Here is a 27,372-nt window from a genome sequence, read left to right on the forward strand (position 1 = left end):
CCTTCTCGTCTACCAGTGTACTCTTCCGCAATGCCTCGTCCCTCGGACGCACTGCGTGTCGTCCTTTTCGCTAGCTACATCTTCCGCTCGACTACCTGTGCTCCTAAGCTCATGCACACTTAGACACAAGGTTAAAAACATACAGGACCTAACTTAACTTGTTGATCATACCAAAATAACCTTGGGGTTCCAACAATCTCTCCTTTTTTTGATGTGAGCAATCCAAGTTAAGCTAGAGTAAACAGACATAAAAAATAAACTAACTAATTTTGAAATAAGGTGTAAAAAGAAAGAAAAAATTGGTCTACCTCCCCCTAAACTTATACTTTTCTTTCTCCCCCTTTGATCACATAAAAAATTGGGGTTCTAGGAAAAACTCTAAGGATAAAAATTCTGAAAACTTTGAAAAATTTTGTAATAATTTTCACATAAAGAGTCTCTAAGTAAAAAAAATTTCTAAGTAAACTTTAAGTAAGAAAATTTTTCTAAGAAAACTCTAAGTAAGAAAATTTTCTAAGTGAAACTTTAAGTAAGAGAAAATTTTTTTTTGACTTAAGCAACTTTGCAAAACTATTTTTGAAAATTTTCCTAAGTAAAAAAAATTAAGCAGAAATTTCTAATTTCAGAAGAAATTTTAACTTATGTAAAAATAATGTTTGACAAACTTTCAAAAAAAATGTTAAAAAGACTTTTTAAAGCATTATTAAATTTCAACCTTAATGCTTTATCAGAAAGTTAATTAAACATTTTATTTCAACATTTTGACTTTCAGGTCGTGACGAGACACTAGGCCTTCTTGGTTATTGGAGCAACAACCACTTCCTTAGACAAAACCTCATAAAAAAATTCATTGTTTAATTTTCTCGCCGAGAGCGCTAAATCTGATTTAAAATTTAGATTAAGCAAGACTTAGGAACCTAATACAGGTTCCAGCCAACTGGATTAACTAAGAATTTCTTAGGGACATATCTTTTTGAAATGTTCCTAATTTGTCCCTTATGATACTTAAAATATCAATTTACATTGTTAACTTTTCTAACATTGGTATTAGATGAGCATGCATGATTTTTCAAGTTATTTACTTGTACTTTTAAATTATCATTTTCTACTTTTAATTTTTTATTTTCTAATTTAATTCTGTCAAATTCTTCTATTGGGCAAGATTTAGCTAATATTGTTTTCAAATTCTTAATTTCTTTTTCTAATTTACATCAATCCTTAGTTAACAATTTAATAAATTTAAATAGTTTGTCGGGAGGAAGAGATCGTACCTGATTTACCTTGTCGATCTCGTTGTCCGTTTTTCCCCTGAACTGTTGCTATCTTCCGACGTGGCTCCCCCTTCATCGATGCTCTCGATGCTCATTTCGGAAGAGCTTGACTCGTAGTCGTTGTCTTGATGATTGCCATTAGTGCAAGTCCGGAGAATGCTTCGACTTCCGATTCAGACGACGTATCGTCCCACGTCGCTTTTAATGCCTTGCATTTTTGAAAAGGCTTCTTACCTTTATCCGTGTCCTTATTCCTCAGCTTGGGGTAGTCGTCCTTGACGTGCCCCTCTTTGTTGCAGTGGTAGCAGCGGTAGCAGCGGATCGTCCTTTTCTTTCTACCCTACGAATGATTAGTTTTTCTAGAATTACATAACTTCTTAAATCGCCTTACCATCATTACCATTTCCTCGTCGTCGAGAGAGGACTCTGACTCAGGTTCGTCTCTCGATGTTATGCTTGGGCTCCTTCGTACCCACACATCTTGATTCATGCACTTCAAATGTGGAAAAGAATTCTTCTAATGTAATTTTTTCTAAATCTTTCGAAATGTAAAATGCATCTACTAGTGATGCCCATTTTGTATTTCTAGGAAATGAATTGAGGGTGTACCTTAGCAAATCTCGGTTACTTACCTTTTCTCCGAGATTCGAGAGTCTGGTGATGATTTCCTTGATTCTTGAGTGCAGATGCGCAACTATCTCGTCTTCCCCAAGTCGCAGGCTGGTGAGCTAGTTGCGGAGTAAATCTCGTTTCACGAGCTTAGCTTCGGACATTCCTTCATGCAGCTCAAGGAACTTCTCCCAAAGTTCCTTCGCGGAGTTGTAGTTGCTGATCCGGTTGACTTCTTATAGTGGGAGAACGCTCAGCAGATGGTACTCTGCTTTGCCGCTTGCCATGTAGTCGGCCTGCTCCTTTTTCGACCACTGATACTTTTCTTTGCCTTCTGGTGCTGTAAAACTGAATTCCATAATTAATAATAAATCAAAATCAGTCTTAAAAAAAATACCTGCATTCACTTTTTCCAGCTAGCGAATTCTCCTTCGAATTTCGACGGGTAGATGCTTGGTCCGACCATTATTTCATTGCTTTGTTCGGCGGTTAGTCCTTCTGAAGCGCCTTGGCTCTGATACCACTTGTTGGACCGCTGGGCCAGCTAGAAGGGGGGTTGAATAGCCTGCAAAAATAGAGACCAACCCTTCTCGAACTTCTTAAACTAACACTTGCATAATAATTAAATAGACAGAAAGTAAAAGAAGAGCCACACAAGGATTTACTTGGGTACAACCGGGGAGGTTGTTAATTCAAGGAAGATGTCGCACTAGTATCTCCTTTAGGCGGAGAAGCCTCTTACAACGATAAAGTGCAAAAAGAAAGAAGCTAAATAAACTGAAGCGTACAAGTGTTGGAAAATGAATTGATTGGAATGAACGTAAGGCTTTTGGACCAAGGCTGTATTTATAGCCTTGGTCGGGGCGTCCCGAAGTGTTCCGGGTGCCCTGGGAGGATAAAACTTTATCCCTAACATACAGATCTTGGTTTGACCGAGATTTGGATATACTTTCGGTCCGGGCGCCCCGGATGGAGAAAGTCAACATTGTTGACATTTTCAGACCAGGTCTTCTGCTCCGGCTCTGTTCGCCTCAATCCGAGTCATTCGCTCGTTTGGATGATCTCGGTCATCCGGAATAGAGCTCATCCAAATCCAACTTCTAGTCTTCTCGAGCAGGCTTCCGCTCCGGCTTCTCGTCCCTCGGAATCGTCACGTGCTTCATTCTCGTCCTCCAGCGTACTTATCCGCAGTTTTCATCCCTTGGTCGCACCCCGTGCCGACCTTCTCGCTAGCTGCGTCTCTTGCTCCCCGAGCAGTTTTCCGCTCCGGCTTCTCGTCCCTCGGAACCACTGCACGCTTCCTTCTCGTCTGCCAGTGTACTCTTCCGCAGCGCCTCGTCCCTTTGACGCACCACGTGCCGTCCTTCTAGCTAGCCGTGTCTTCCGCTTGACTACCTGTGCTCCTAAGTTCCTGCACACTTAGATACAAGGTTAAAAATACATAGGACCTAACTTAACTTGTTGATCACAACAAAACAACATTCGAGCTCCAACAATTTCTTCTACATCGCCGGTGTTTGACTTAGCGTCGGAGGACCATCGTCGGGGAATCCCTCCCCGATTCGGCACTGACGTTGCTATGGTTACAGGTTTCATTGACGAGAAGTCCACTAACGACCAACAAGAACGCCACATCCCAGTATCCATACCTCGACTCTCAAACAATATCAATATATTTTAGATTTCACTAACTTCAAAATAATCTTTATAAGAATCACTTTTAAAAAGTAAATGATCTCCCAAACACACCCTAAGTATATTAGCTAGATATTTAGTATTTGGTAAAAACAAAAAATTGAATAAATAAATTCTTTAAATTAGACTATTTTTTTTACATTAAGAGATGACTATTTACTCATCTTCCATCATAGTTTTTGAAAATTAGGACTTGTATCAAATTTAGGTGTTTACAAATTTATACCTCATATTCTCAAAATTCCAACTCCTACATAAAATTTATTAGCATCTAATTTAAAAATTGAATCAAAATAAATAAAAATTGGGTTGGATTTTATCTACCTCAATGATTGAACAGACTAATAATTCAAACAATAATTGAAATCGAAGTCCAAATAGAAGGACGATTTCACTGATGGTTGCCGACAGGAGATGATAATGTGCAAGTAGAATGTTACGGAAAGGGCAATTGTATAAGGACTGAATTGAATATTTATTTAGAGACGTAATTGATAATTAATAGATTTATATAATGCTAATAAGTTTTTTTGAGGGTCTTTCTTAAGTCTATGTGAATTTTAGGTCATCTTTTTTATCATGATCATCAATAAAACAAGTATAATTAAAAAAATACATGCGTTATTCAACTACTAAAAGTTAATAGTCATTTGTCATTTTCATATTAGTTGGAGACGGGTCATAGAGATATTGAAATGAACAAATCATTTTTTACCACCGTAATTAAAAAAAATAAATCAATCCCTAAACCGAGCTACGAGGCGGTTGCAGGCTTGGTCCAGCCCTGTTCATATTAATGCAAAAATTAAAAATTAGGATTCAGATTATTTCTGACGGATCTAATCATCGATTCCATAAAATTTTGCAATTTTTAATTTACTATTTTTTTTTTAATGTTCGTGTTATTTGAATTATTATATCTTATCTATTTGGTAGGCCAGTTTTATGCAATGCACCGCCCGCATGTGCATTGGGCGTACAAGAAGCAATCCAAATGGCCAGATCTATCTAATGGCTTACTAAATTCGCATCTAGATTATGTTAACCTCAGGTCAACGAAATGAAAATGTCTAACCTGCTGCAGCAAAAACAATAATAACAACCATTGTATCAAGTGCATCGCACTGCGTGTAGCTGTGTAACTCTACAAATGCCCTCAATCAAACTTTTTTTTTAAAATTTAGTTGGTACTGAATTCAATTTGTGCAGATTAATTTTGAAAACGATCAATTTAATTTCACTGAAATTTTTTATCGGCCCATATGGTAAATTGAAAATTACTTATAGTAGATGATCTATCAGTTTAATATTTTTAGATTAACTATTTATTAAAAAAAATTATCTGTTAATAATTCGTTAAAGTTGGGAGAACATCTTTATATGTCTGAAAAAAAACACCCTACCGATTCTTTAAATCCATGTAAAATTGTCAACCGTTAGAAAATTGTTGGATGGTAAATATTTTGTATATCATGTTATTAGGTTTCTATAATAATATGTAAAGTCTGTACAAGGATTTAATTCTGTCAATTATTTTATTCTATTTTATTTAAAAAAATATCACCCACGGATAAATATTATATTTATTAAGAAACATAATATTTATTTTATAAAATAATTATCATTATTAATTGATTTTTTTGAAAAAAATAAAGTAGTTTTTTTTTCAAATTAGAAAAGTATAACGCAGCAAATTGAAAAAAAATGATAAAAAAATTATTTATATTCATATGGTCCAATCAGAACTTTCAAACTATAGTCTATATTGGCATGATGAAATTCTTTACAAATGCAAATATCATTCAAACCAAGTCTAAAAGCTGGAGCTTTGACTTTGACTTGTATTTTAGACTTGAGGTCAACAAATTGACCGCGTAATGCGCACGCGAACACGCCCAACTCCAATTATTATTATTATTATTATTTCCATCTATTAAAATTTTTATCATCTTAATTTATCATTATTTGAGTTGCACCATGCCATACAAGCTATCTATCTATCTAAGTGCATCCCCCGAATCATTTGCCGACTTGCAAAATCCAATATTATTATTTCTCCATCTAACGATTAATTTAACTTTATTATCATTATGATAATAATTAGTAATAAAATATAGTAATAACAATGATATTTATAATAACAGCTGGAGAAGGCGTAATAATTATCTCGCTAATCGACCAATTAATAATTAAGGTTCACTGCATTGACACGGCCCGAAATTTTAGACCGACCACCCGAACGAGAAAATTGGACCCGTAAACAAAGCGGTCCGGTTCAAATTTTCGCGTACATAGGTCGTGGCCTCGAAGGCATTTCCAAGTCAAATGTTAATCCCGATTCAGCTAATTAATCAAAATCAATTAAGGCGCTAAATTATCGTCCGGATTTGCTAGATACGGCAATACTTTAGGATTAATTTTTTTTGCCTTGGGGTTAATTAAGTCAGGCCAATAGTGATCGACCACGTCGGGACAATCGTTTCGACGTGGCAGTCTCACTGCAATCCTTATTAGACTCGGTCTCGTCTTTTTTAGTAGTTGGAACGCGGGGAGCAGCCTTTGGTAGCGTTCGATCGGGCGGAGCGAAGGATGCAAGGAGAAGAGCGGCAGCTTGCATGCGGGTGAATCGGGAGCGAACTGCGAAGCGATTTGTTCCCCGCGCCATCCGATCCGGGGGTTCGAGGATTCCGAACGCTAGCCGAGGTTTCTTGAAAGATTGGGTTTTTATTTGCTTCGGATCTGGGCAGGGAGAGGAGGGGATTGAAGGGGATCGGAGGGGATGGGGACTGCTGGTGCCGGAGAAGATTTTATTCGTCCGGATATTTTGGGGGCTGCCGAGCGTCGGGTGGCTGTTCAGGCATGCTTCTCTGATTCTCCTGTTCCATTCTGTATCTGTTTTTAGGTCGAATCTTGTTTTAGGGATTTTTTTGGGGGTATAAAATGAATAAAAATGCTCCTTTTGTCAAAAAAATTTGCTTCTTTGATTTTGGAACGGGATGGTTTCTTGTTTGACTCAATTTGACTCATTTCGAAGTGCGATCCATTTGTTTTGTCTGGCTGCTTTCTGTTCACGGTCGAGGGAACTGGGGAATCTGCTTCTTAGATTATAAGTCGATCTTGCTGTCGTTCTTTTATTTGTTTGGTTTAAGGCGAGGAATTATAGCTAATAGTTTCGTTATTCAGGAAGAGGGAGAAGATGATGAGTTCTTCGACTCAAGGGAAGATGTATCGGCAGTGTCCGATTCGTGCCCTGGCAGCCCGACAAAGAATGATACTTTACTAGAAGAGAAAACCATCGGTTGCCAATTGGAGCTTTGGCTGAAGAGTCCTGGTAATATCAAGGAACGTAGAGATAAGTTCATGGGATGGCTGCAGAGGGAATTCTCATGCTCATTCTGTAGATCACCTGTTCCAGATGCACAAACGCAGGTGAATGATGTCTGGCAAGGCAGCAACGCCAGGACGTCGTTCAGTGAAGCTATGGAAGTGAACATGGTATGCAAAACTACCAAATTTGATGAAAGTGCAGCCATCACAGCGGAGGAGATGGAGAAAATTGATAAATTGAGAAGCCATGATGAAGTTTCTCCCAATCCAGAGAAAACAGTTGATGATTTTGAGTGCTTCGTGGATTCACCATCATTTATTGATCGGCTTTTGCGTCGAGGGGCTAGTGTGTCAAACAAATCTGGCAGTTCAGTCAAAAAGAAGAGGCTTGGCTGGCTGCGGAGACTTGGTGCTGCTGTTTGTACGGTAGACAAGGAAGGTGATAATGATCATTTGGCCTTCAGTGATCCAGATAAGAGTCAAGTTGCTGGAATTGAGAGAGTGAAAGTCATGCCATACAGGAAGCAAACAAAGGAATTATCTGCAGTTTACAAGAGGCAAGATATCAAAGCTCACAATGGCTCAATCTTGACAATGAAGTTTAGCCCTGATGGCCAGTATTTAGCTAGTGGGGGTACAGATGGGATTATTCGTGTGTGGTGTGTCATGGAATGTGACAGGAAAGATGAGATTAGCATTCACAAGGCCGATCCTTTGTGTGTATACTTCACTGTAAATCACAGAACAGAGTTAACTTCTGTCCGCACTGATGATAAAAAATCCAAGTCCAAGCGCATAAGCAAATCTCTTGATTCAGCTTGTGTTGTAATTCCTCCTGATATTTTCCAGTTATCTGAGAAACCTGTGCATGAATTCCATGGTCACGAAGCAGATGTATTAGACCTATCATGGTCTTCAAATAAGGTCCTTTACCCTAAAACAGCTTAATTTTAGGCGTTCTTTCTAATTTTCACTTTCAAGTCTGAATGCCTCTTTTGTTTCTATTCAGTACATTTTATCATCATCCAAGGACAAAACTGTTCGCCTGTGGCATGTTGGATCTGACAACTGTCTCAAAGTGTTCTGCCATATCGACTATGGTATTTATGTTTTTTGCATTATAGTGTGCTGCTTCTCAATAATCTTTTCTCTCAAGCCAATCTGATAAATTCCTCCATAAATATACAGTGACATGTGTTCAGTTTGACCCATTTGATGAGAATCACTTCATTAGTGGATCCATAGATGGAAAAGTTCGGATTTGGGAAATCTCGAGATGTCAAGTTGTGGATTGGGTTGATGCTAGAGACATTGTTACTGCAATTTGTTATAGACCAAATGGGAAGGTACATTAGTTACTTTATTATTGTTTATGGTAGCTCGATGCTCAGAGAATGTCATCTAAACATCAACATTTCTCGGTCCTTATAGGGTGTTGTTGTCGGCACCTTGGCAGGCAATTGTCGCTTTTATGATGCTTCAGGTAATTATTTAAATCAAAATAGATGGAATTGCAGAAAATTAAGTGTAGTCGTGTTTCAACTTGTTACTAGCTAATTGTTCTAAGAGTTTTTGATTTAGACCTAAAACATTTGCATATGTAAAGAACAAATTAGAGTTGTTTTATTTTGGAGAAACTTCGTCTATAAATTGTCCTTTCATGTGCTCTGCCATTTGAATTGAATAATGTGGGTGGTTGGTTTAAGTATTAGCAAGTTCTTATGGTTTGAAAATTGTGTGAATGCACTCTTTCTGGTACCAACTCTTTTAATCAGTAGAGACACGATCTGCATTTTCTCTTATTTATAATTATATCTTTTCTGTAACAGGTAATCATCTTCAGATGGAAACTCAGGTATCATTTCAAGGCAAAAAGAAGTCTCCTTATAAGCACATTACTGGATTTCAGGTAATCTGAGGAGTGGTCAATTTTCAAACAGTTATTTTTATGTGCTTTACGAAGTTCTTTTCACTTATGCATTGTTATTTCTCCTCCAGTTTTGCCCAAGAGACACTCAAAAATTGTTGGTCACATCTGCGGACTCGCAAATCAGAATATTCAACGGGATCGATGTGGTCACCAAATATAGAGGTTTGTGTTTATCTTATCACCTAATCTATTTGCTTTCGCGATCAATGATCGTCGTCCCTTTGTTCTCAACCTTCTCGCTTAATTTTCATGTTTAGGTTTCCGAAATGCTAGCAGTCAGATATCTGCATACTTCACGGCAGATGGGCAACATATTGTCTCTACCAGTGGAAATTGCTACGTTCATGTCTGGAACAATGTAAACCCTGATTTACCGATATCCAAAAGTTGCAAGAGCATATGGTCCCATGAACGTTTCTTGTCCGACAATGCGTCAATTGCTATACCTTGGCATGGTCTAACTTCCAGTAATCAGATTTCTATGACCTCCGAGGCGTTCCATCTTCAACAAGAACACAGCAGCAACCCACTCCAAGCCCCACATACATCAGAACATGATGTCAAACACACCTGCGGCAGTAACAACACCTTGTGTATCTCATCTTCTGGTAGTTTTACTCTGACTCGAGAATTCTTCTCGGGGTTAGCGACAAAGAGCTCAGCGACCTGGCCTGAGGAGAAAATCCACTTGTTCTCTGCTGCACCTAGATTTTCCAGATCCCTTTACAAGTTCTTGAAAACATCATGCCTGAGTACTTCTCACTCTTGGGGCCAAGTGATAGTAACTGCTGGGAATGATGGATGGATCAGGACCTATCAGAATTTTGGTTTGCCGTTTCATCTACGATAACTTAGCCTTCAAAAGCTGCTCTATGCCTCTGATCTATGAAGGGGCATCACTGACAAGCATCCTGGCAAAATTTTGCTTGGGAACATGCTGATGGCCCTTGAACATATCGGAAGGATCACATTGAACCAGTGCTTTTAAATTCCGACTAGACCAGCCAGTTCAACTAGTTAATTCGAGAACCGAAACGTAAATGTTTGCTCAGAAAGTATGGTTGAATTGGATCTTAGCAAAAGCAGTTGTTCATTGAAGAAACTGAAGCTGGCAGAGGAAGTTTAAGTCCTGGTTGGTTTACTGAAATGTCTTTTTCTTTTTCTTAGGGTTCAGTTGATATATGATTCATTAAGATTGAATCCAATTGTTGTAAAGTGCTCCAGTTGGGATAAAAGTTTCTGTTAGATAGGAAAATTAAGATAATTATACTCTTTTATTCATTTAAAGGCAAAAAAGCATTGATTTTTTTTTTTAAATGAAGAAGTGATGTATCACATGTATAAAGGATGCACGAATTTAGCCAGTTTTATGAAATGTAGTGGTGTATCACTTACTTTTAATTTAACATTTGATTTTCTTTCTCTCTTGTTTTATAAAAAATCATATAGTGTCAATTTTATCGTGCTTACTCAGAATATTTGTTTTTAGAAAATAAAAAATCCAAAATTTGTTGTTTAATAAGTCGAATAAACTTAACAAGATATAATTGAAATAATTTAAAATATTTAAATATTAACTAGAAGTAAATATTGAGGTTAATTTAACATAAAATATACTTAATTTAATTAATTAACATAAAAAAATGAAGTGAGAGAGTAGAGAGAGAGAGGGCGCGCTGATAGCCGAATCGCCGTCGTCGATATTCTTCTACTTTGCCACCACCCTCAAAGCCCTATAAACCCTAATTCCCAGATCTCGCTCTCTCCTCTCTCTCTCTCTCTCTCCTCGGCATGGCTTGTTGCCGGAGAAGCCTCACCGCCTCATTCACCCAACTCACCCGCCGCCTCCGCCCCTCCTGCTCTCACATCCTCCTCGATGATCGGGAAACCACCGAACCCACGAATCCTCCGCCGTTGTCCCAGTTTCCTTCCCGTTACTACTCCTCTGCTCTCGTCCCATCGGTCTCTAGCCATGTTGGATGGAGAAGCCCCGGCTTCTCTCCTCTCGGCTTCGACTCCTGCCTCCTGCGCAGCTATTCCTCAGCCACCGAAGGCTCGACTGAGATCGGACTCGTAAACGACGTCACGGAGGTCTTGTCCGACAGCGGAGTGGTGGAGACCGCTGTTGCGGCCGTCCCAGCTCCTTTTCCTGGGGAGGTAGCAGCTGCGGCGGCTGATTCGTTTCTTCCCGTGGCAGCTCTGCAGCATTTGATCGATGCAGTTCATTCTTTCACGGGTCTCAACTGGTCAGAATCTTTTTGCACTTCTTTGATGGGTATTAAATGACTTGACGTTGGTGGCAGAAGCAAGAACAAATTTTCACGATATCCTTTGTTTCAGGTGGGCTTCCATTGCTCTGACGACTGTATTGATCAGGATGCTTACTGTTCCGCTTCTGTTGAGTCAGATGAAATCCACTGTGAAGCTTAGTGTAAGTTACAATTTGATATATTTGCCATTTCTGTGTTGATAGTTTCTCCAGATTGGAGGCACGGCAATATGTCCGAATTATACTTGTCTTTGAGATTTTCTTGTTTGATATTTAATTTTGATCTCGACACTCACAACTGAACAGGTGTTCAAGTTGTCTTTATCCAATCTAACTTATTATTGAACACATTGAAAAGTAACAAAAAGTGATAGCTCACTTCTTATTGTAATTATCACATATGATATGGAACAAGCATTATCGTCTAAGACATGGAAATCAGAATAATCAATTTGGCAAATTGTACTTTACTGTTTAATATTCTAAAATTTAGATGCATATTTATAGATTCCACTGAAGAAGACGCATACCTCTTAGGTATAAGTATCATTAGTGACTTTGACTTTACAAGTAAATACTGTGTCACTGTTCGTTTTCTGCAGAGAATAGAATTTAACAATTCCTAAAGCATGCTTATCCTACAAGTCCAAACAAATAAAATCATTATAAATTTTAAAGTCATCATTAGTTTTTGCGGATAACGAGTTTGATTTCACTGCATTACCAAACTAAAACTTAATCTGTTTGCATTCCTTCAGCATCATTCTAGCAAATATTGCACCATTGAGTACTTTCTAAGTTAGTCTGTCCTGAATGAAAGAAATCTCTTAAGTTTCCTGGAACCATCTGGTTATTTTTATAAAACAGCAAGATGATCTTCAATTGAATAATAACCAAGTCAACTTTATTATCGTCAACGTCACCAACCATGTTGATCCCAACTATATGGGTGTAACAACATGTATTGTATCCTTCCGCTGAACTTTTTGCAACTATATTACTAAATAAGATCAACTCTGTTAACATTTCCAAAATAAGACTCAGATTTATATATATATATATATATATATATATATATATATATATATATATGTATATTTTATTTTTACCTGCAAAAATTGCAATTCACCAAGTGCCAAAAGCACAACTACAATCCATTCTATATTGAACCATGGTTTCTTTATGAGTTCATATCATATCTAGATTCTAGAATATCAGAACTTAGTAACTTGGCCTGAGTCCTTCATGAGCCTGTAGCTTTGGTTTGAAAGGTCTTAAGCCACCTGATTAGATCCCACACTTTGTCGATCTATTTTTCAATCATGTACCTTTAAGTTTGCCAGCTGCAAATAACTTGATTTTTCTGCCATATTTTATTTGTTAATTTTGCATCCTTCTTTTTTGTTTCCTTTTTTTTTCTTCCCAGTAAAATAACAAGAACCAAAGAGGTAGTATAGCACCTTTGTATTGGTTAGGTGCTTCAACACTTATGTGATTTGCTGAGATACTAAATTTTTACATGGAATTTTTGCTTGCGATTAATTTATAGGATAATGACAAATGAATGGTGAAAACAGGGAGAACTTTCTGTAGTCTTGTGTGTGATTGTCATTGGCCGACAATTGACCTTGTCTTTCTCTTAAGCTAAAATGAAAAGTTTATAAGATTGTTGTATCACTGCCATGATTTATGGATCAGGACATTAGATTATTAGAAAGAAACACATAAGAAAAAGTCAAAATCAACGATTCAAAAACAATTGCAGGCAGTATGTGGTCAACGCATATAGCACTAGGATATATGCAAAACATACTTGTATATAAAAATGATGCACATACATGCAATATAGTATATTTATTGACATATCCAAATCATACTTTCATACACACTCATACAATGTGAAACAATTAAAATTAATCAACTTTGTAAAATATGGCAGGCTAGAAATTCAAGTCAATTTGGTTTAGTCTTAATTAGTTAAAAAGAATTTGGTTGAATTTTTTTTAACTGCATATTAACATAAGTCATATGCAGCTGCAAAGCAATCCTCTTGAAGATCGATATAGCAGCGCAATATGCGGCCCAAGTGGTGATGTATGAAGCTATTAGAAAAATAACATAATAAATAATAACACACAAGAGAAATGAGGTATATCTCCATTAGATGATTATAAGAAAGAAAATAGGTTAAGATGACTTCTACATGTTTGAAGTTCACCAATTGATTTTATAGATTGAATTAGAGTGGAAGACCTAAGAGATAGATATGCCAAAGAAAAACAATAGTTGACATAATACAAAATAATACAAAGGGACTTAATTGACTTGAGTATTTGTAGTGATATAGCTTTGCAAAGAGCTCAATTGAGATAAACAATTGATAGTTTATTAGTGATAAGATTCATCTAGCCAACCCCAAATTGTTAGGACAAACACAACTTGATGGTTAAGATAGGTATGATGATTTATTCTTCAATAAGATTGTTAAAAATCGCCTTTGAGCTCAGTTGTAGTGTTTATATTGTTCCCTATAAGATGTAATACATTACTCTTTATATTGGTCTTACATTGCCAAAACAATATGATGCATACTTCAAATTAACTTTTGAAGAAAAACCTTTCTGATAACCTTACCTATATTTGAGAATGCAGACATTCTTGAACCTCTTTCCTTATGCTTAGTGTTATAGAATATGGTCTTTTATTGTGTACAGGATGCACTATTATTCTTTTCTTATGTTAGTCTAACCACCAGTCTCATTTGATTTAATAGAAGGTTATGTTTCTCATATGGGATGGTCATTCTCTTTGTTTGGCTCTGCCTCACTGCAGATTTAGAACTATAAAGCAATTATTGAAGTTGTTTTTTGCCCTGTGCAGATGATAAAACCAGAGATGGAGCAGATTAGGGAGCAAATGGATGTATGATTTTTATTCTTGATAATTGATCTAGAGCAAGAATAGTTTTACTCTACATTACTCATCCTTTATGCAACACATCACCAACAATGTGATGACAAATGCTTACACTGAAATGAAGTTGTCTGCTACTCTGCTTTCTTTCTTTTTTTCTTTTTCATGTTTAGTGTTTTATTGATACGCATGTATATTTGATGCTCTGCTGCAGACAATGGATCCCAAATCATTACAGGAAGGTCAAAAACGAATGAAGGAATTGTTCAAAAAGTATGTTCTGTTCGAGCTGGCCTTGTTTTTTTTTCTAACTACTCATTCATCTTGTTAGTTTCTTTTAAGCAAGGTATTCTACTTAGAGGCTAACCTTGCAGTCATAAACTGTTTACACACATGCACTCTTGAGAACTTATGTTTGTGCTTTCAAGCGTTATGAGATGTTAGTTTGGAGCCAATTTATCAAACTTGACCTTTTATGATGGGCAATGTAGTGAACCAGAATCTGCTAAACTCTTTTTATGGAACTCTCATTATTTAGGTCATTCCATCACTGTTGAAGTGACCATTATGGAGCAGCAGAGTTATTTGTTTAGTTGGCTTTTATTAAATGGAAGAATGTCTAGCTGTAAATGCTAAAAATATAAGACTATATATTGGTTCTCCTGGAGAGCTTATGTTCTGTGTTTGGATTGTATCAATTAACAAATATGCCAGTAAAATTAGATCAGCTTATGTTAAGGCGATTCGCCCATCTGTGCATGACAAGGTAGTCAGATTAGTAGAGGCTATGTTATGTATGTGACAGTTTGGTTTAGTCGTAGAAAGTCTCTTGTTAAGTATTAAAGAGTGGAAAAAAAAAAGATGTTTACTTCATGAAAACTTAAGTTTCAGGGCAGTGCTTTAATTATAAAAAAGATATATACTCCCGCCAATAAGCCGGTTATGTCTTAGACGCGGGAGATGACCAACCCTGTCTAATCAGCCCACTCAAACCTTGTCTAAAATTTGATTTGTTTTTTTTTTATTATCTAGCCAATTCTTGTTGATTGAATGATCAACATGCTTTCCATCTTGCTATTAGCCTTCTTACTGGTTTCTACTTTTGATTGATAACTCTAGGCATGGGGTCACACCATTTACTCCACTGAAGGGACTCTTTATCCAAGGCCCAGTATTCATGAGTTTCTTTTTTGCAGTAAGCTCGTTTATTTCATTTCAATTTCGACCATGTTATCTGATAATTAATTTCTGATTACATTTGTCATTTCAATCTTAAAAATCCTGTTTCATGAATAGTAGGTAATGATATTTTAATCGCAGATAACTGATATTATGATATGTGTTGTAGATCTCGAACATGGTTGAGAAAGTTCCATCTTTCAAGGGTGGTGGGACTCTATGGTTCACTGACTTGACAACGCCTGATCCTCAGTACATCCTTCCAATATTGACAGCGCTGGTATTCTTTGCAACTGTAGAGGTAAGGCTTCTTAAACTAATAGATTTTGGTTTTAATTGAATGTGGAATATGTTTATGTATATCCATTTTCCAGTAGTTATGTTAAGACTAATTAAATACCTTCTTGCAAGCCTGAGAAGATCATTTGGGTTGTGTTTCTCTGTGCCTTTCTTTTTTCTTTTTTCTTTTTTCTTTTTTCGTTTTCTTTTTTGTTTTTTGGGTTTTTTAGGTGTCAATCGTAGACTCATTTGATTATGATCAATTCATTTCAAAAAAAAAAAAATCTTGGTGAAGATGATGCATGTAATGATATGAAATATAATCTAATGTACACAGTTCACTTATGGATAAATAATCACCATAAATTGTATCTGATTTGTCAAACTTTCATGATTGTCCCTAACAATTCCTGATATTGTCTCACAATACCCTTGGGACTAAAGTTAATTTTTCTTTGAGTGGAGTACTGCTTGTCTCATAATTATTATAGTATGGTTACTTTTTCTGTCATTTCAGCTTAACATGCTAGAAGGAATGGAAGGAAATTCTATGGCAAAAACCATGAAGAACTTCTCCAGGGGTCTTGCAGTATTGACAGTTCCATTTACAGCCAGCTTTCCAAAGGTATTTAATTAATCACTTTGATCCTAATTTTGAGAGTGTAGTATCTGAAAATATAAAATTTTGATCTAAAGATATCCTTTGCACAGTTTGTAGACTAGCTCTTAATTATTCTTATGTAATTATAATGCACAACTACCAGTTATAGAAATACTAAACTTTGGAGCACTAATGCCTATATTTAATATACACGACTGCATTCCTATTATCTTTATTTCAATGCTTGAACGTCAAAATATATCATATCTAGTTTTAACCTCATCCTTTGTCAACCTTCAAGGCTATCTTCTGTTACTGGGTTACATCGAACCTTTTCTCGCTTGGGTATGGTTTTGGTGAGTCCACTTCTTTCCAAAATCTAGCATTGTCTCTTTCTTTCTTATCTATGCAAAATGTTTCTTGTTTCGCTTGCAATTCACTCACAAGGACTTCTGAATTCAATGTTTGGTTCGACAGTGATGAAACGCCCTCCTGTGAGGAAGTTCTTGAATCTCCCAGAAGTAGTTCCTCAACCACAACCCGCGGGTGGGAACTTCTCTTTCTTTGGCACCTCCAAGCAGACAGAACCTGTAGCCCTATCTACAACAGCTGAGGCAGCGTCTCCAGTTTTTCCACCGAGGGTTATGGTGCCCGAGCAAAGTAGGACCTCTGAGAAAAAGATATATTCTTCTTCCGCTATAAGTCACCGGATTAGAAACTTGGAGAAGACCGTCAAAGCTAGAAACAAAACTAAGAAAAGGTGAGAAATGCTCTTGGCTTATTTTGTTCCCAGTCAGTGCGCACCATGCCAACCATTTCTTGGATTTTTATTACTTGCTAGGTTTATCATATTTTCACACATGTTGTAATATTGCTCAGTTTCTTGAGCAATTTGATTTTTTAAAAGGAGAATAATGTTATTATCGCATAGTCGATAATTGGTGTATGAAAACCTGTATCTAGGGAAGACATTGATCGAGAGAGATGATTAGATGATTCATTCGGCATCTTTTCATCACATAGCCATATTTTCTTCCTTTTTCTTTTAAGAATTGCATGGAACTGGATTCTTCAGTAGAGCCCTTATATACATTTGAAATTTTTGTATACGTATAATCCAATGATAGATGCTATTGTGGTTCTGACCCATTGACTTTGTTACACTACTGGGCCGGTTCCGGTTCAAACCTAAAAGTAACTGTTGAACTGGCGATTCAAATTGTTGGTTCAACTGTTTTTTTTAAGCCACGTGGTTGCCTGTAGCGGGCCCTGCTTGTTGGGCAAGGATCTTCTGGTCTCGGATCCCTGGATCAGTGCTGATCTTTTGTTCATTCATTGGTTGGATAGATTGGATTCCATAAGTACATATCTCTTGGATCATTTTTTTATGGTCTAGGGGATGTGTCATTCGTATTTGCGGCTGGATCGTGCTGTGATTTGATCGTAAATTGTTGTGATCCCTTCTTAGGTTCACTGTTCCTATCAGGTTATAGTTTTTGTTTGGAGCGGACGGTCGGAGGTCTCCGGTGGTAGATAAGTGGTCATGTTATTGGACGTCGAGCGAGGGTGTCCTCCGGACGGTCTTTGACCATCCGTTCCGAACAAAAATTATAATTTGGTGGGGCGTGAACCCAAGAAGGGATCGCAATAATTTACGGTCGGATTGCGGTCACGATCTGACCGTAAATATGAGTGACATATCCCCTAGATTAAAAAAGTGGTCCAGGAGATCCTGTCTCGGATCCCATCTGTTTAACAGGTGGAGTTCAGTTCACCTATCCAATGAATGAATAGGGCCTGATCTAAAAATATTTGGATCAGAGATCTAGTCTCCTACTTGTCACGGGCGATGGTAACCTTCAGCGATGAGTTCGCCCGAGGCAGTGAGGAAGGCTTCCACCTTGATGAGGCGAGGAGTGGAGGAGGCTTCCTCTTGGGGGACATGATACCGTTTAGAGAGGGTGGAGAGGGTGTTGATCTGATGGTGGTTTACGGCATCGTGTGTCCGCTATGATGGAGGACAGATGTGAAGGGAAAGGGGGGAGAATTTAGTGGCCGGAGAAAGAGACGGTAAAGTGAAGGCTTCGCTGCCTTAACAGCGGGAGGATCTCCATTGGTGGGCTATGTGTTGTCTGGTCTTACGCTATCCCAGTAGCGATGATAGATAGGTCGGAAATGGAGGATTTCCTTTCAATCACTTTTCTTTGAGATTTTTTTTCATTATGAGCCATCGCAAATAGTGAACCGGGTGGTTTTAAATTGTAATTTTCTTGGATAGTTAAGATTATGAGTTGACCTTTCGAGAACTGCCGAATCAAAAATTTTAAACGGTTGAATCGTCAATACCGAACCTTGATGGGGTCTAATTGTGATCTCTCAGCAGGTGTGTTTATTAATAGATTGAGTTGATTCGATGCAGCTTGATAAGCTTAGATGATTATGCTACCGTTGATTTGGATTTTAAGTATTTTAAATTAGTGACTAACCGCAACGAGTTAAATAGGCTGTCTCATGTTTTTAAAAAAATACCTTCTTAATTCACTTTGATTTGCAAATATCAAAAACCAAATCCATCAACAACAATTCTATGCTTCAATTGACACGACGTAGATTTGCAAATAACATACAGCCGGCCCAGGGCATAGCCAAAGTTAGCCACCACGTGATAGAAATTAATCAAGTAGCCAAAGTTATCAATCACGTGATAGATTTATAAAATTAAGGATTTATTTTTAAAGAAGTCAATGTAAAATATCCTCCCGTACGATGGTCTAGTTAATTTCATGATTTATTTTTTTTACAAATGACTATGGATTGGTCATGTGAGGTGTCGAGATCAGCGCATGATCTTTTACGGAATCAATCCGCATGGACTAATTAATAAGAAACCAAATTGAAATATTTGATTTAGTTAAATAAAATAAAACATAAACGACATATTTACCACATCATAAATGATCCTATTCGAAATCAGTAAAGGCTGGAGCGCCAAGGAATTGACTTGGAGGTTGACGGGAAGAACATGTCAAGGAAAAAATGCCTACAAGCACACAAAGAAGAGAGGAAAACAAACATCAGTAAGTAGGTCAAGGGGTTCTTGGTGCAATCATTTTGATGCTCAAGTCATTACGATAGAGGAGAAAATGACAGATGAGCGATAGAGAAGTGTTTACTTTGTGTGTGTACAGAGAGAACATACTTGCACCTATGGAGATGAAACTATTTATAATACATTTTTAATCCACGCATTAATTAAATGTTACATCAACATAAGGGGAGTATTCTTATAATATTATATAGTCTCATCGATCATATCTTATATTTATATAATGATACCATCACGTGTCTATGACAATTCCATGCACAACATTTATTACAATATGGGCCCATGAATGTCAAAGCCTGTTAGGCTTTCAAGGTCCAAGCCTTCTTAGAGGAATTTTATGGGAGGCCCAATGAGGAAATGTGAAATATGAAGGAGCCTAATCTTGTAATGAGTGGGAGCATAGCCCTAAGAACTAAAGGGAGCATGGCCTAGAGTTGGTGGAAGCAATGCTCGGAGTTGACCGGAGCAAATCCCGGAGTTGATGGGAGCAGGACCCAGAGTTAGTGGGAGCAGAGCCTAGAGAGGGCCTTCTGTACATATTTGGGATGAACCCGATTAAAGTTGCCTTGTAGTTTACATTCGATATGAAATTCTATCTTAAGTTTATATGATAACTAACTGAGGTTTTCTCTCTCTTCTTTGCAGCTTGGATAATATGGAAGGCTGCCTCGAACCACCTCATGAAGCTTGACAAAGCCGAATTGAATAAGCGCGGAGAAGCCAAGTTGGAAAGCCATGTCGCATAACCGATTGGCTCTTCCAGCAGCGCAACTGATAGCGAAGTAGCCTCTAGCAAGACAGCTAGCAATGACACAGCTACTAACACTGGTGAAATGTTATCTCCCCGACCTTCCATGAGGCTGATACAAAAATCTTCCGAGTCTTCGGAGTCTAAAGAACCATTAAGTGTTGGGACCTTGATGCTCGTTGATTTATATGGTTCGAAAATTAGGGCTCCTACTCCATGACTATCCATAAGGTGGACGATCTCTCAATCTGTCGGTGGATTAATTCCCGGAACTCCGGCTAGCTCGATCCTCCTTCTCAGTGGAGAAACTTTGCGACAATATCTTCATCACACACAAACATCACACTGAGAGCTTTGGAGACTCTAATAGATTTTAATCAAGTCTATTGTCGTCACCCAAGCCAGTCATCTCAAGCTCCATTATATAGAGTTTGGGGGAAAACATCTAAGCTATTTTTCCGCTACCAGACGGCTGATAAAGTCACCAGTCGACTGACCTTTGTGGAAAATTGACCATTACACCCTGACGGCTCGATATCAATCAACTGGTGTACTTCGGTTGAGAGAACAAAAATATTCTGTTCATTCCCAGTCGATTGGTAAAGTCACCAGTCGACTGGTAAACCCTAAACCAAAGGTTTTACCCGAGTACAATCTGTCATGCACTATCCTCGACCGCACAACCTTGACCTTGCCTTCTAACCTCCTCCATCAACCATGCGCCTCTCTGATGCTTTCCTATCCTTCACGCCTTACCTTCAAGAGCTTCCTTCGGCCTTATCCTTTGTTGTCGGGCCTTCCATTGCCAAGAGCTCTTTGCTCTGGGACTTCAACTTTGGCAAGTCACATTTGGACTTACATTACTAAGACTACACACTTGGACTTATACTACCAAGCCTCCACACTTAGACTTTACCTTATTGTACCTGCATCCTGCACACTTACAAGCGTATATCAAATACAATAATAACCTAACTTAAATCTTTACCTAAATATTAAAACATAGGGTCACACCGATTGCTCCAATAATAAGGACTTCCTGGAAGAGACGTCGTTTAGCCACTCCAGCTGTACCCACCCTTACGACTAAGGTTTCAGAGGCTTGTCCCTCTGCTATAGTGGAGCCGCTATTACCTCCACAAGAAGTTCCACGGTCAACTGAGTTAAGCCAATACCCTGTCTACCTGGCTATAAGCCCGCTTTCAATCGACACACTTTCATCTCCATGGTCGATCGAGCTAATTCCTACCCATCCTCTCTTTGTATCATCACCAACACCTCCATTGATTGGCTTCGCGTTTACTGCCCCTCAATCTGACCCAAGCTCATCCCGTCATCATGTCAAATTGAGCGTGACATTTATACTTCCTTCGCGCAAGGGGATTCACATTTCTATCCAAGACCCATCGGAGCCACAATGCATTATCATGCTAACCAATCAGATAACCAAAGCTTGGCAGGCCAGTATAGATAGGTCTAAGTGCCAAACACCAATCGACTTGGTGGATGGTTTTGCCCAAGACCTAACTGGTAAGGGTTTAATATTTAATATTATTGTGGCTAGAGTAAGTTACCAAAATATTTTTTTTTCAGTGTTGGACCGAGGGCATGACCCTTTGCCATACTTTTATGGACATTCTACATGCTAATCAAGATTTGGAGAAGCGTGTAGAGGAGTTAGAAGTCACTTGGGTCCAATTGGATAAGGCGCTTAAAGAGGCCCGCGTAGAAATTGTTGGAGCAATCCCAATGGTCTGTGCGACCATTTGTTTTGGTGTTTAGGTAAAGCGTTTAAGTTAGGTTCATCCTTATATTTGATATGTGATCCGGCGGTTAGAATAGGGGACCCCCATTTTGAGGGGTCAACGCCACGTGGGAGTCAAAAGGCTAGGTGGTCGACCGGAGAAGGGCGGACCGGTCGGCCAACCAGAGAAGGATGGGCTTACCTGCCGGCCGGCCGATCGATGAATAGCCTATAGCGAAAGGCGCCCTGACAGGGGTCGGGGCTCCGGCACTCGATTGAACAGTAACGAAGGGCAGAGCGGAAGTCATGCTCGGCCGAAGACATAAAGTAACATATTGCTAGCAGTCCCTACATAACACTTTACCGAAGATCTCCCCAAAATACTGATGCAGACGGAAGGCCGGACGTAATGGGAGTGTCGTCCGGCCTGGCGTAAGATGAGGGCCGGCCGGACGGACGCCCCGTCCAGCCGGCCGGCCGGACGCCCCGTCCAACCGGCCGGCCGGACGCCCCGGTATGGGGTGGGGACAGAAAGACAAGGAACATCTTTTGACAGCTGTCAAGTCCTATGACTAGGCCATACTCCCAGTCTGTCTACGAGGTGTTCTGCTGTCCCATCGAAGACGTGTCTGGACTGTAGCAGTATGGTGTCAGGTAAGCTTTCTGACAAACACACACCTAGGTATGGGCTAAGGACGCGTGTTTGCCTCGGTAGGTGTGCGTGAGCTCTTGCACCCCTCTATATAAGGAGCCTTATGCTTCGCCGGAGGTACGCGGATTAAGATTTTTGAAGCCACTTCTTTACTGTTCGCTTGCCTGACTTGAGCGTCGGAGGGTCGCCGCCGGGAACCCCTTCCCGGCCCGACTTCTGTGCAGGTTCGCCGGAGGTTTGTGCTACCAGACGGAGACCTGCGTCATCGACTAGGAGAGCGCCGCGTGCCCAGCGTCCGTTGATTCAGCATTTGGACAAGATCAATTTGGTGCCGTCTGTGGGAACCGCTCCTGCATCCGAACGGAAATAATGGACGAGGCTGGACGACAGCACACGGTGACGCTTTCCACGGAGGAACTCGACGCTCTGATCGAGTTGAGGGCCGCTAAGCTCGTCGAACAGAAACAGAAGGCACCAGCCGAGCAGGCAGAGCAGCAAGCAACATCAGTATCAGGAGGCCGAGCGGAAGCACCTCAGGCCACCGTTGCATTCCATTGGGCCCTATTCCGCACTCCTGAAGCCGCAGCAACTAATCGAGATCGGGGATCTTCTTCGGATGAAAGGCCAAGACGAGACGACAGAAAAGCGAAAGCCCCCCGAGCGGATACATCGCCAATTCTCAGAAGCCATCTTGAAGGATCCTCTGCCAAAGCACTACGTGCCCCCAACGATCGGCGAATACAATGGGACCACCGATCCGGATGATCATCTGGGTAAATTCGACAACACTGCTACCCTTCACCAATATACGGATGGGGTGAAGTGTCGAGTTTTTCTAACCACCCTCTCGGGATCGGCTCAACGATGGTTTCGGAGGCTGCCGGATGGGTCCATCACAAACTTCAAGGACTTCCGAACGGCATTCCTCCATCATTTTGCAAGCAGTCGGCGTTATCAGAAGACGAGTGTCAGCTTGTTCGCCATTAAGCAAGAGCCAAGAGAGCCGCTCAGAGCTTATATTCAGCGGTTCAACCGAGTGGCCATGGATATTCCAACGGCCACCTCGGAGACCATGATGAATGCCTTCACACAAGGCCTAGTGGTTGGGGATTTCTTCCGATCGCTCATTCGAAAGCCGCCCCGAGACTATGACCACATGCTACACCGGGCCAACGAATACATCAACGTGGAGGAAGCCCAAGCAGCCCGGAAAAAAGAAACTCCAACCGAGCGGGCTCCTCCTACCGAGCGGAAGCCGCACGCTGCTCATCCACCCAGAGGACCGAGGGCCGAAGCAATCCGCTCCCCCCATGCCAGGTCCCACGTGCAAGAGGTAGCTGCCGCCCGACCCAAGCCAAAGAAGAAATGAACCCCGATGTTCTGCTCCTTCCACTGAACGGATACGCACAACACAAGGGATTGTCGAAGTCTTCCCTTGATTGCTCATCCCGTTCCCCGGAATGGTGGTCGACGATCTCCCTCATCCGATAGGTGACAGAGAACTCATGAAGCCGATCGGACGCAAGCCAATAGGCGACAACAACAGACTCTCGATCGGCATCGCTCCCCGAGGCGGGAGAAGCGGCGAATGTCTAGAGAACGATCTCGCCCGTCCGCTCGGGAAGAAGAAAATAGAAGTAATACTTCCCGAGGAGAGATCAACATCATAGCTGGTGGTCCGACCAGAGGAGATTCCAACCGAGCAAGGAAAGCAAGCGTCCGGCAGCTCGAGATCCATGCGGTCGGCTGCAGCCAGGAATGGGCGAGCGGACCCGAAGTTAGTTTCGGGCCCAGGGACTTGGAAGGGGTTGAAGTTCCTCACGATGACACCCTTCTCATCAAAGCGGTAATAGCCAACTACACCATTCATCGCGTTTTTATTGACACAGGGAGCTCGGTCAATATCATATTCAAGAAAGCATTCGATCAACTACAAATTGATCGAGCCGAGCTGCTGCCCATGACAACCCCCCTTTACGGGTTTACGGGCAATGGAGTTCAGCCGGTCGGACAGATCCGTCTGGCCATATCGCTGGGAGAGGAGCCGCTCAGAAGGACGCATACTGCAAACTTCGTCGTGGTGGACTCTCCGTCGGCATACAACGTCATATTGGGGCGACCAGCTCTCAGCGAATTCCGAGCGGCCGTTTCCACCTTCCACCAGAAGATCAAGTTCCCCGTCGAGGACAAAGTGAGAGAAGTACGAGGGGATCAACTGGCAGCTCGGCGATGTTATATCGAGATGGTCCGAGCAGAAGCCAATTCCGCTCGGAAGGTGCCACGGATCGAGGTGAACGTTATAACAGAAAAGCCTCCCTCTTTAGTTTATGAAGAAAAAGAGGAAGTGCAGATTCACCCGACCCGATCGGAGGCCACAACGTTCGTTGCGGCCGATCTGGAGGAAAGCCGTAAATAGGAAGTGATCAAATGCCTCCAGAGAAACTGTGATGTCTTCGTCTGGTCGACGCACGAGCTGCCGGGAATTTCGCCGAGCATAGTGCGGCACGAGCTACATGTTCGACCGGACGCTCGGCCGGTGAAGCAGAGAAAAAGGGATTTCAGCGCCGAGCAGAATGCCATCATCCGGGCGGAGGTGGAGAAGCTGCTGGAGGCCGGCCATATACGCGAGGTACAGTTCCCGAGCTGGCTGGCGAATGTAGTATTGGTATCCAAACCGGGCAACAAGTGGAGAGTGTGCATAGATTTTCGGGATCTCAACAAAGCTTGCCCAAAAGACTTTTATCCTCTGCCTCGAATCGATCAATTGGTGGACTCCACAGCTGGCTGCGAGCTGATATGTATGCTCGACGCTTACCAAGGCTATCATCAAGTGCCGCTCGCCCGTGAAGACCAAGAAAAGGTTAGCTTCGTCACCGCCGACGGCACATATTGCTATAATGTGATGCCGTTCGGACTGAAGAACGCAGGAGCCACATATCAGCGTCTGATGAACAAAGTGTTCAAGGAGCAGATCGGGCGAAATCTGGAAGTATACGTGGACGACATTCTCATCAAGTCCGTCCGAGCGGCCGATCTATTCGAAGACATGGAGGAGACTTTCCGAACGCTGAGGAGGTATGGCGTTAAACTAAATCCACAGAAGTGTCTGTTCGGAGCAAAAGGAGGGCGTTTTCTGGGTTACATAGTGACCGAGCGGGGAATCGAAGCAAATGCCAGCAAGGTGAAAGCCTTACAAAACATGCCGCCTCCAAGAAATCTAAGGGAAGTGCAGCGCTTGACCGGTCGAATAACAGCATTGTTCAGATTTATCTCGAAGACGGCCGATCGGAGTCTCCCATTTTTCAAAATCTTGCGCAAAGCCACCAAGTTTCACTGGGACGAAGAATGTGATCGGACGTTCGAAGATTTGAAGACATATTTGAACTCTCTCCCAGTACTAGCCAAGCCAGCCGTAGGTGAGCCTCTGTGTATCTATTTATCTTCAAATGAGCAAGCAATCGGCTCGGCATTAGTGAAGGCGAGCGGAGAAGAGCCTGTATATTTTCTGAGCCATATTTTAAAAGACGTTGAATCTCGCTACACGGGGCTCGAGAAGTTGGCCCTCGCTCTGGTCCTCGTCGCTCGGCGCCTTCGCCCATATTTCCTGGCGCATACCATCATTGTCAAAACTAATAACCCGCTCGGACGAATATTGCTGAATCTGGAAGCGTCCGGACGGCTCATCAAATGGACAACGGAGTTGAGCGAGTTCGACATTCAATACCAGCCCCGGTCGGCGATAAAAGCGCAGTCCTTGGCGGATTTTATCACCGAAGTCCAAAGGCCAGAGCCCGAAGCCATGTGGAAGATATTTGTTGACGGATCATCCACCCGGCTCGGGAGTGGTATTGGTGTGTTATTGCTGTCTCCACAAGAAGAGAAGATGCACTTATCTGTTCGGCTGGATTATAGAGCTACAAACAATGAAGCTGAGTATGAAGCCCTCATAGCCGGCTTGCAGGCAGCTCGGCATGTGGGAGCCGGACGGGTGACAATACATTCAGATTCTCAGTTGGCCGCTCAACAGCTCTCTGGTACTTTTGAGATTAACAACGCTCGGCTCAAACTCTATGCTGAAGCCTTTGAGAAGCTCAAAGCCAATTTCAGAGAGGTCATCATCCAAAAGATACCCCGAGCGGAAAATCAAGCGGCCGATGAATTAGCCAAGCTTGCAAGTGCAATAACGCCGCTCGGCACCCAGTCGCCAATCGAACAAGTATCTTTGGTGGCGCACGTCGACCGGAAGGAAGCTCTCACGTTCCCAAGTGATTGGAGGACACCTATCATGGAGTTTCTCCGCTCGGGAGCTACGCCATCCGAGCACCATGAAACCCAACTTCTCAGGAGAAGGGCCGGTCGGTTCACACTTATTGGAGATCAACTCTACAAGAAGGCTTTCTCCCGTCCGTTGTTGAAATGCGTGAGCTCGGAGGACACGGCGTACATCCTCCAAGAAGTGCACCAAGGATCATGCGGAGGACATCCGGGCGGGCGATCGCTGGCTAAAAAGATACTGCTGGCCGGATACTTCTGGCCAACCCTGCAAACAGACGCCGCTCGGACCGTCTCGACGTGCCTCTCTTGTCAGAAGTATCATAATTTCTCACACCGACCGGCAAAAGAAATGAAAGCAGCTACTGTGTCCTGTCCCTTCGACCAATGGGGAATGGATATTGTTGGTCCATTCCCTATGGCGATCGGGCAGCGGAAATTTTTACTAGTGGCAGTCGATTATTTTTCCAAATGGGTGGAGGCCGAGCCGCTAGCCAAGATCACCGAGCAAATGGTCAAAAAGTTTATCTGGCAGAACATCATCTGTCGGTTCGGCATCCCTCCTCGACTTATTTCTGACAACAGGCGGCAGTTCACAGGAAAATTGCTCGAAGATTGGTGCAAAAGCTTTGGCATTGAACATCACTTCACCTCCGTGGCGTACCCCCAAAGCAATGGTCAAGCCGAAGTAACCAATCGGGAAATTCTTCGCATTTTGCGCGCGCGGCTCGACCATCTGGGAGGAAGTTGGGTGGATGAAGTGCCGGGCGTTCTGTG

At 41.2% G+C, this 27,372-nt stretch overlaps 2 protein-coding genes across 2 annotated transcripts; both read left to right on the plus strand.

Annotated features, from left to right (window-relative positions):
- The first annotated feature begins 6,101 nt into the window (after positions 1 to 6,101).
- Positions 6,102 to 10,149, plus strand: LOC121976485 (WD repeat-containing protein 44-like). Its single transcript, XM_042528664.1, has 8 exons — positions 6,102 to 6,432; positions 6,759 to 7,826; positions 7,912 to 8,002; positions 8,091 to 8,248; positions 8,334 to 8,385; positions 8,732 to 8,811; positions 8,901 to 8,994; positions 9,090 to 10,149. Exons 1-8 carry the CDS (start codon positions 6,355 to 6,357, stop codon positions 9,680 to 9,682), a joined length of 2,214 nt encoding a protein of 737 aa, XP_042384598.1. The 5' UTR covers positions 6,102 to 6,354; the 3' UTR covers positions 9,683 to 10,149.
- A 338-nt stretch (positions 10,150 to 10,487) lies between these two features.
- Positions 10,488 to 17,116, plus strand: LOC121976486 (mitochondrial inner membrane protein OXA1-like). Its single transcript, XM_042528665.1, has 9 exons — positions 10,488 to 11,078; positions 11,173 to 11,263; positions 13,982 to 14,023; positions 14,229 to 14,287; positions 15,134 to 15,209; positions 15,363 to 15,494; positions 15,990 to 16,097; positions 16,375 to 16,429; positions 16,551 to 17,116. The coding sequence occupies exons 1-9, from the start codon at positions 10,624 to 10,626 to the stop codon at positions 16,835 to 16,837; spliced, it is 1,305 nt and encodes a 434-aa protein (XP_042384599.1). The 5' UTR covers positions 10,488 to 10,623; the 3' UTR covers positions 16,838 to 17,116.
- Positions 17,117 to 27,372: the final 10,256 nt, after the last annotated feature.

This window comes from Zingiber officinale, chromosome 4B, assembly GCF_018446385.1.
Source record: "Zingiber officinale cultivar Zhangliang chromosome 4B, Zo_v1.1, whole genome shotgun sequence".
Lineage (NCBI taxonomy): Eukaryota > Viridiplantae > Streptophyta > Magnoliopsida > Zingiberales > Zingiberaceae > Zingiber > Zingiber officinale.

Excerpts from the sequence above, each read along its gene's own strand:
- LOC121976485 (XM_042528664.1), top strand. The coding sequence starts at position 6,355 with ATGGGGACTGCTGGTGCCGGAGAAGATTTTATTCGTCCGGATATTTTG. Across the intron at positions 8,386-8,731 it reads TCGCTTTTATGATGCTTCAG|GTAATCATCTTCAGATGGAA; the intron begins GTAATTATTTAA and ends TTTCTGTAACAG. Across the intron at positions 8,995-9,089 it reads TGTGGTCACCAAATATAGAG|GTTTCCGAAATGCTAGCAGT; the intron begins GTTTGTGTTTAT and ends TTTCATGTTTAG.
- LOC121976486 (XM_042528665.1), top strand. The coding sequence starts at position 10,624 with ATGGCTTGTTGCCGGAGAAGCCTCACCGCCTCATTCACCCAACTCACC. Across the intron at positions 11,264-13,981 it reads AATCCACTGTGAAGCTTAGT|ATGATAAAACCAGAGATGGA; the intron begins GTAAGTTACAAT and ends TGCCCTGTGCAG. Across the intron at positions 15,210-15,362 it reads TCATGAGTTTCTTTTTTGCA|ATCTCGAACATGGTTGAGAA; the intron begins GTAAGCTCGTTT and ends TATGTGTTGTAG.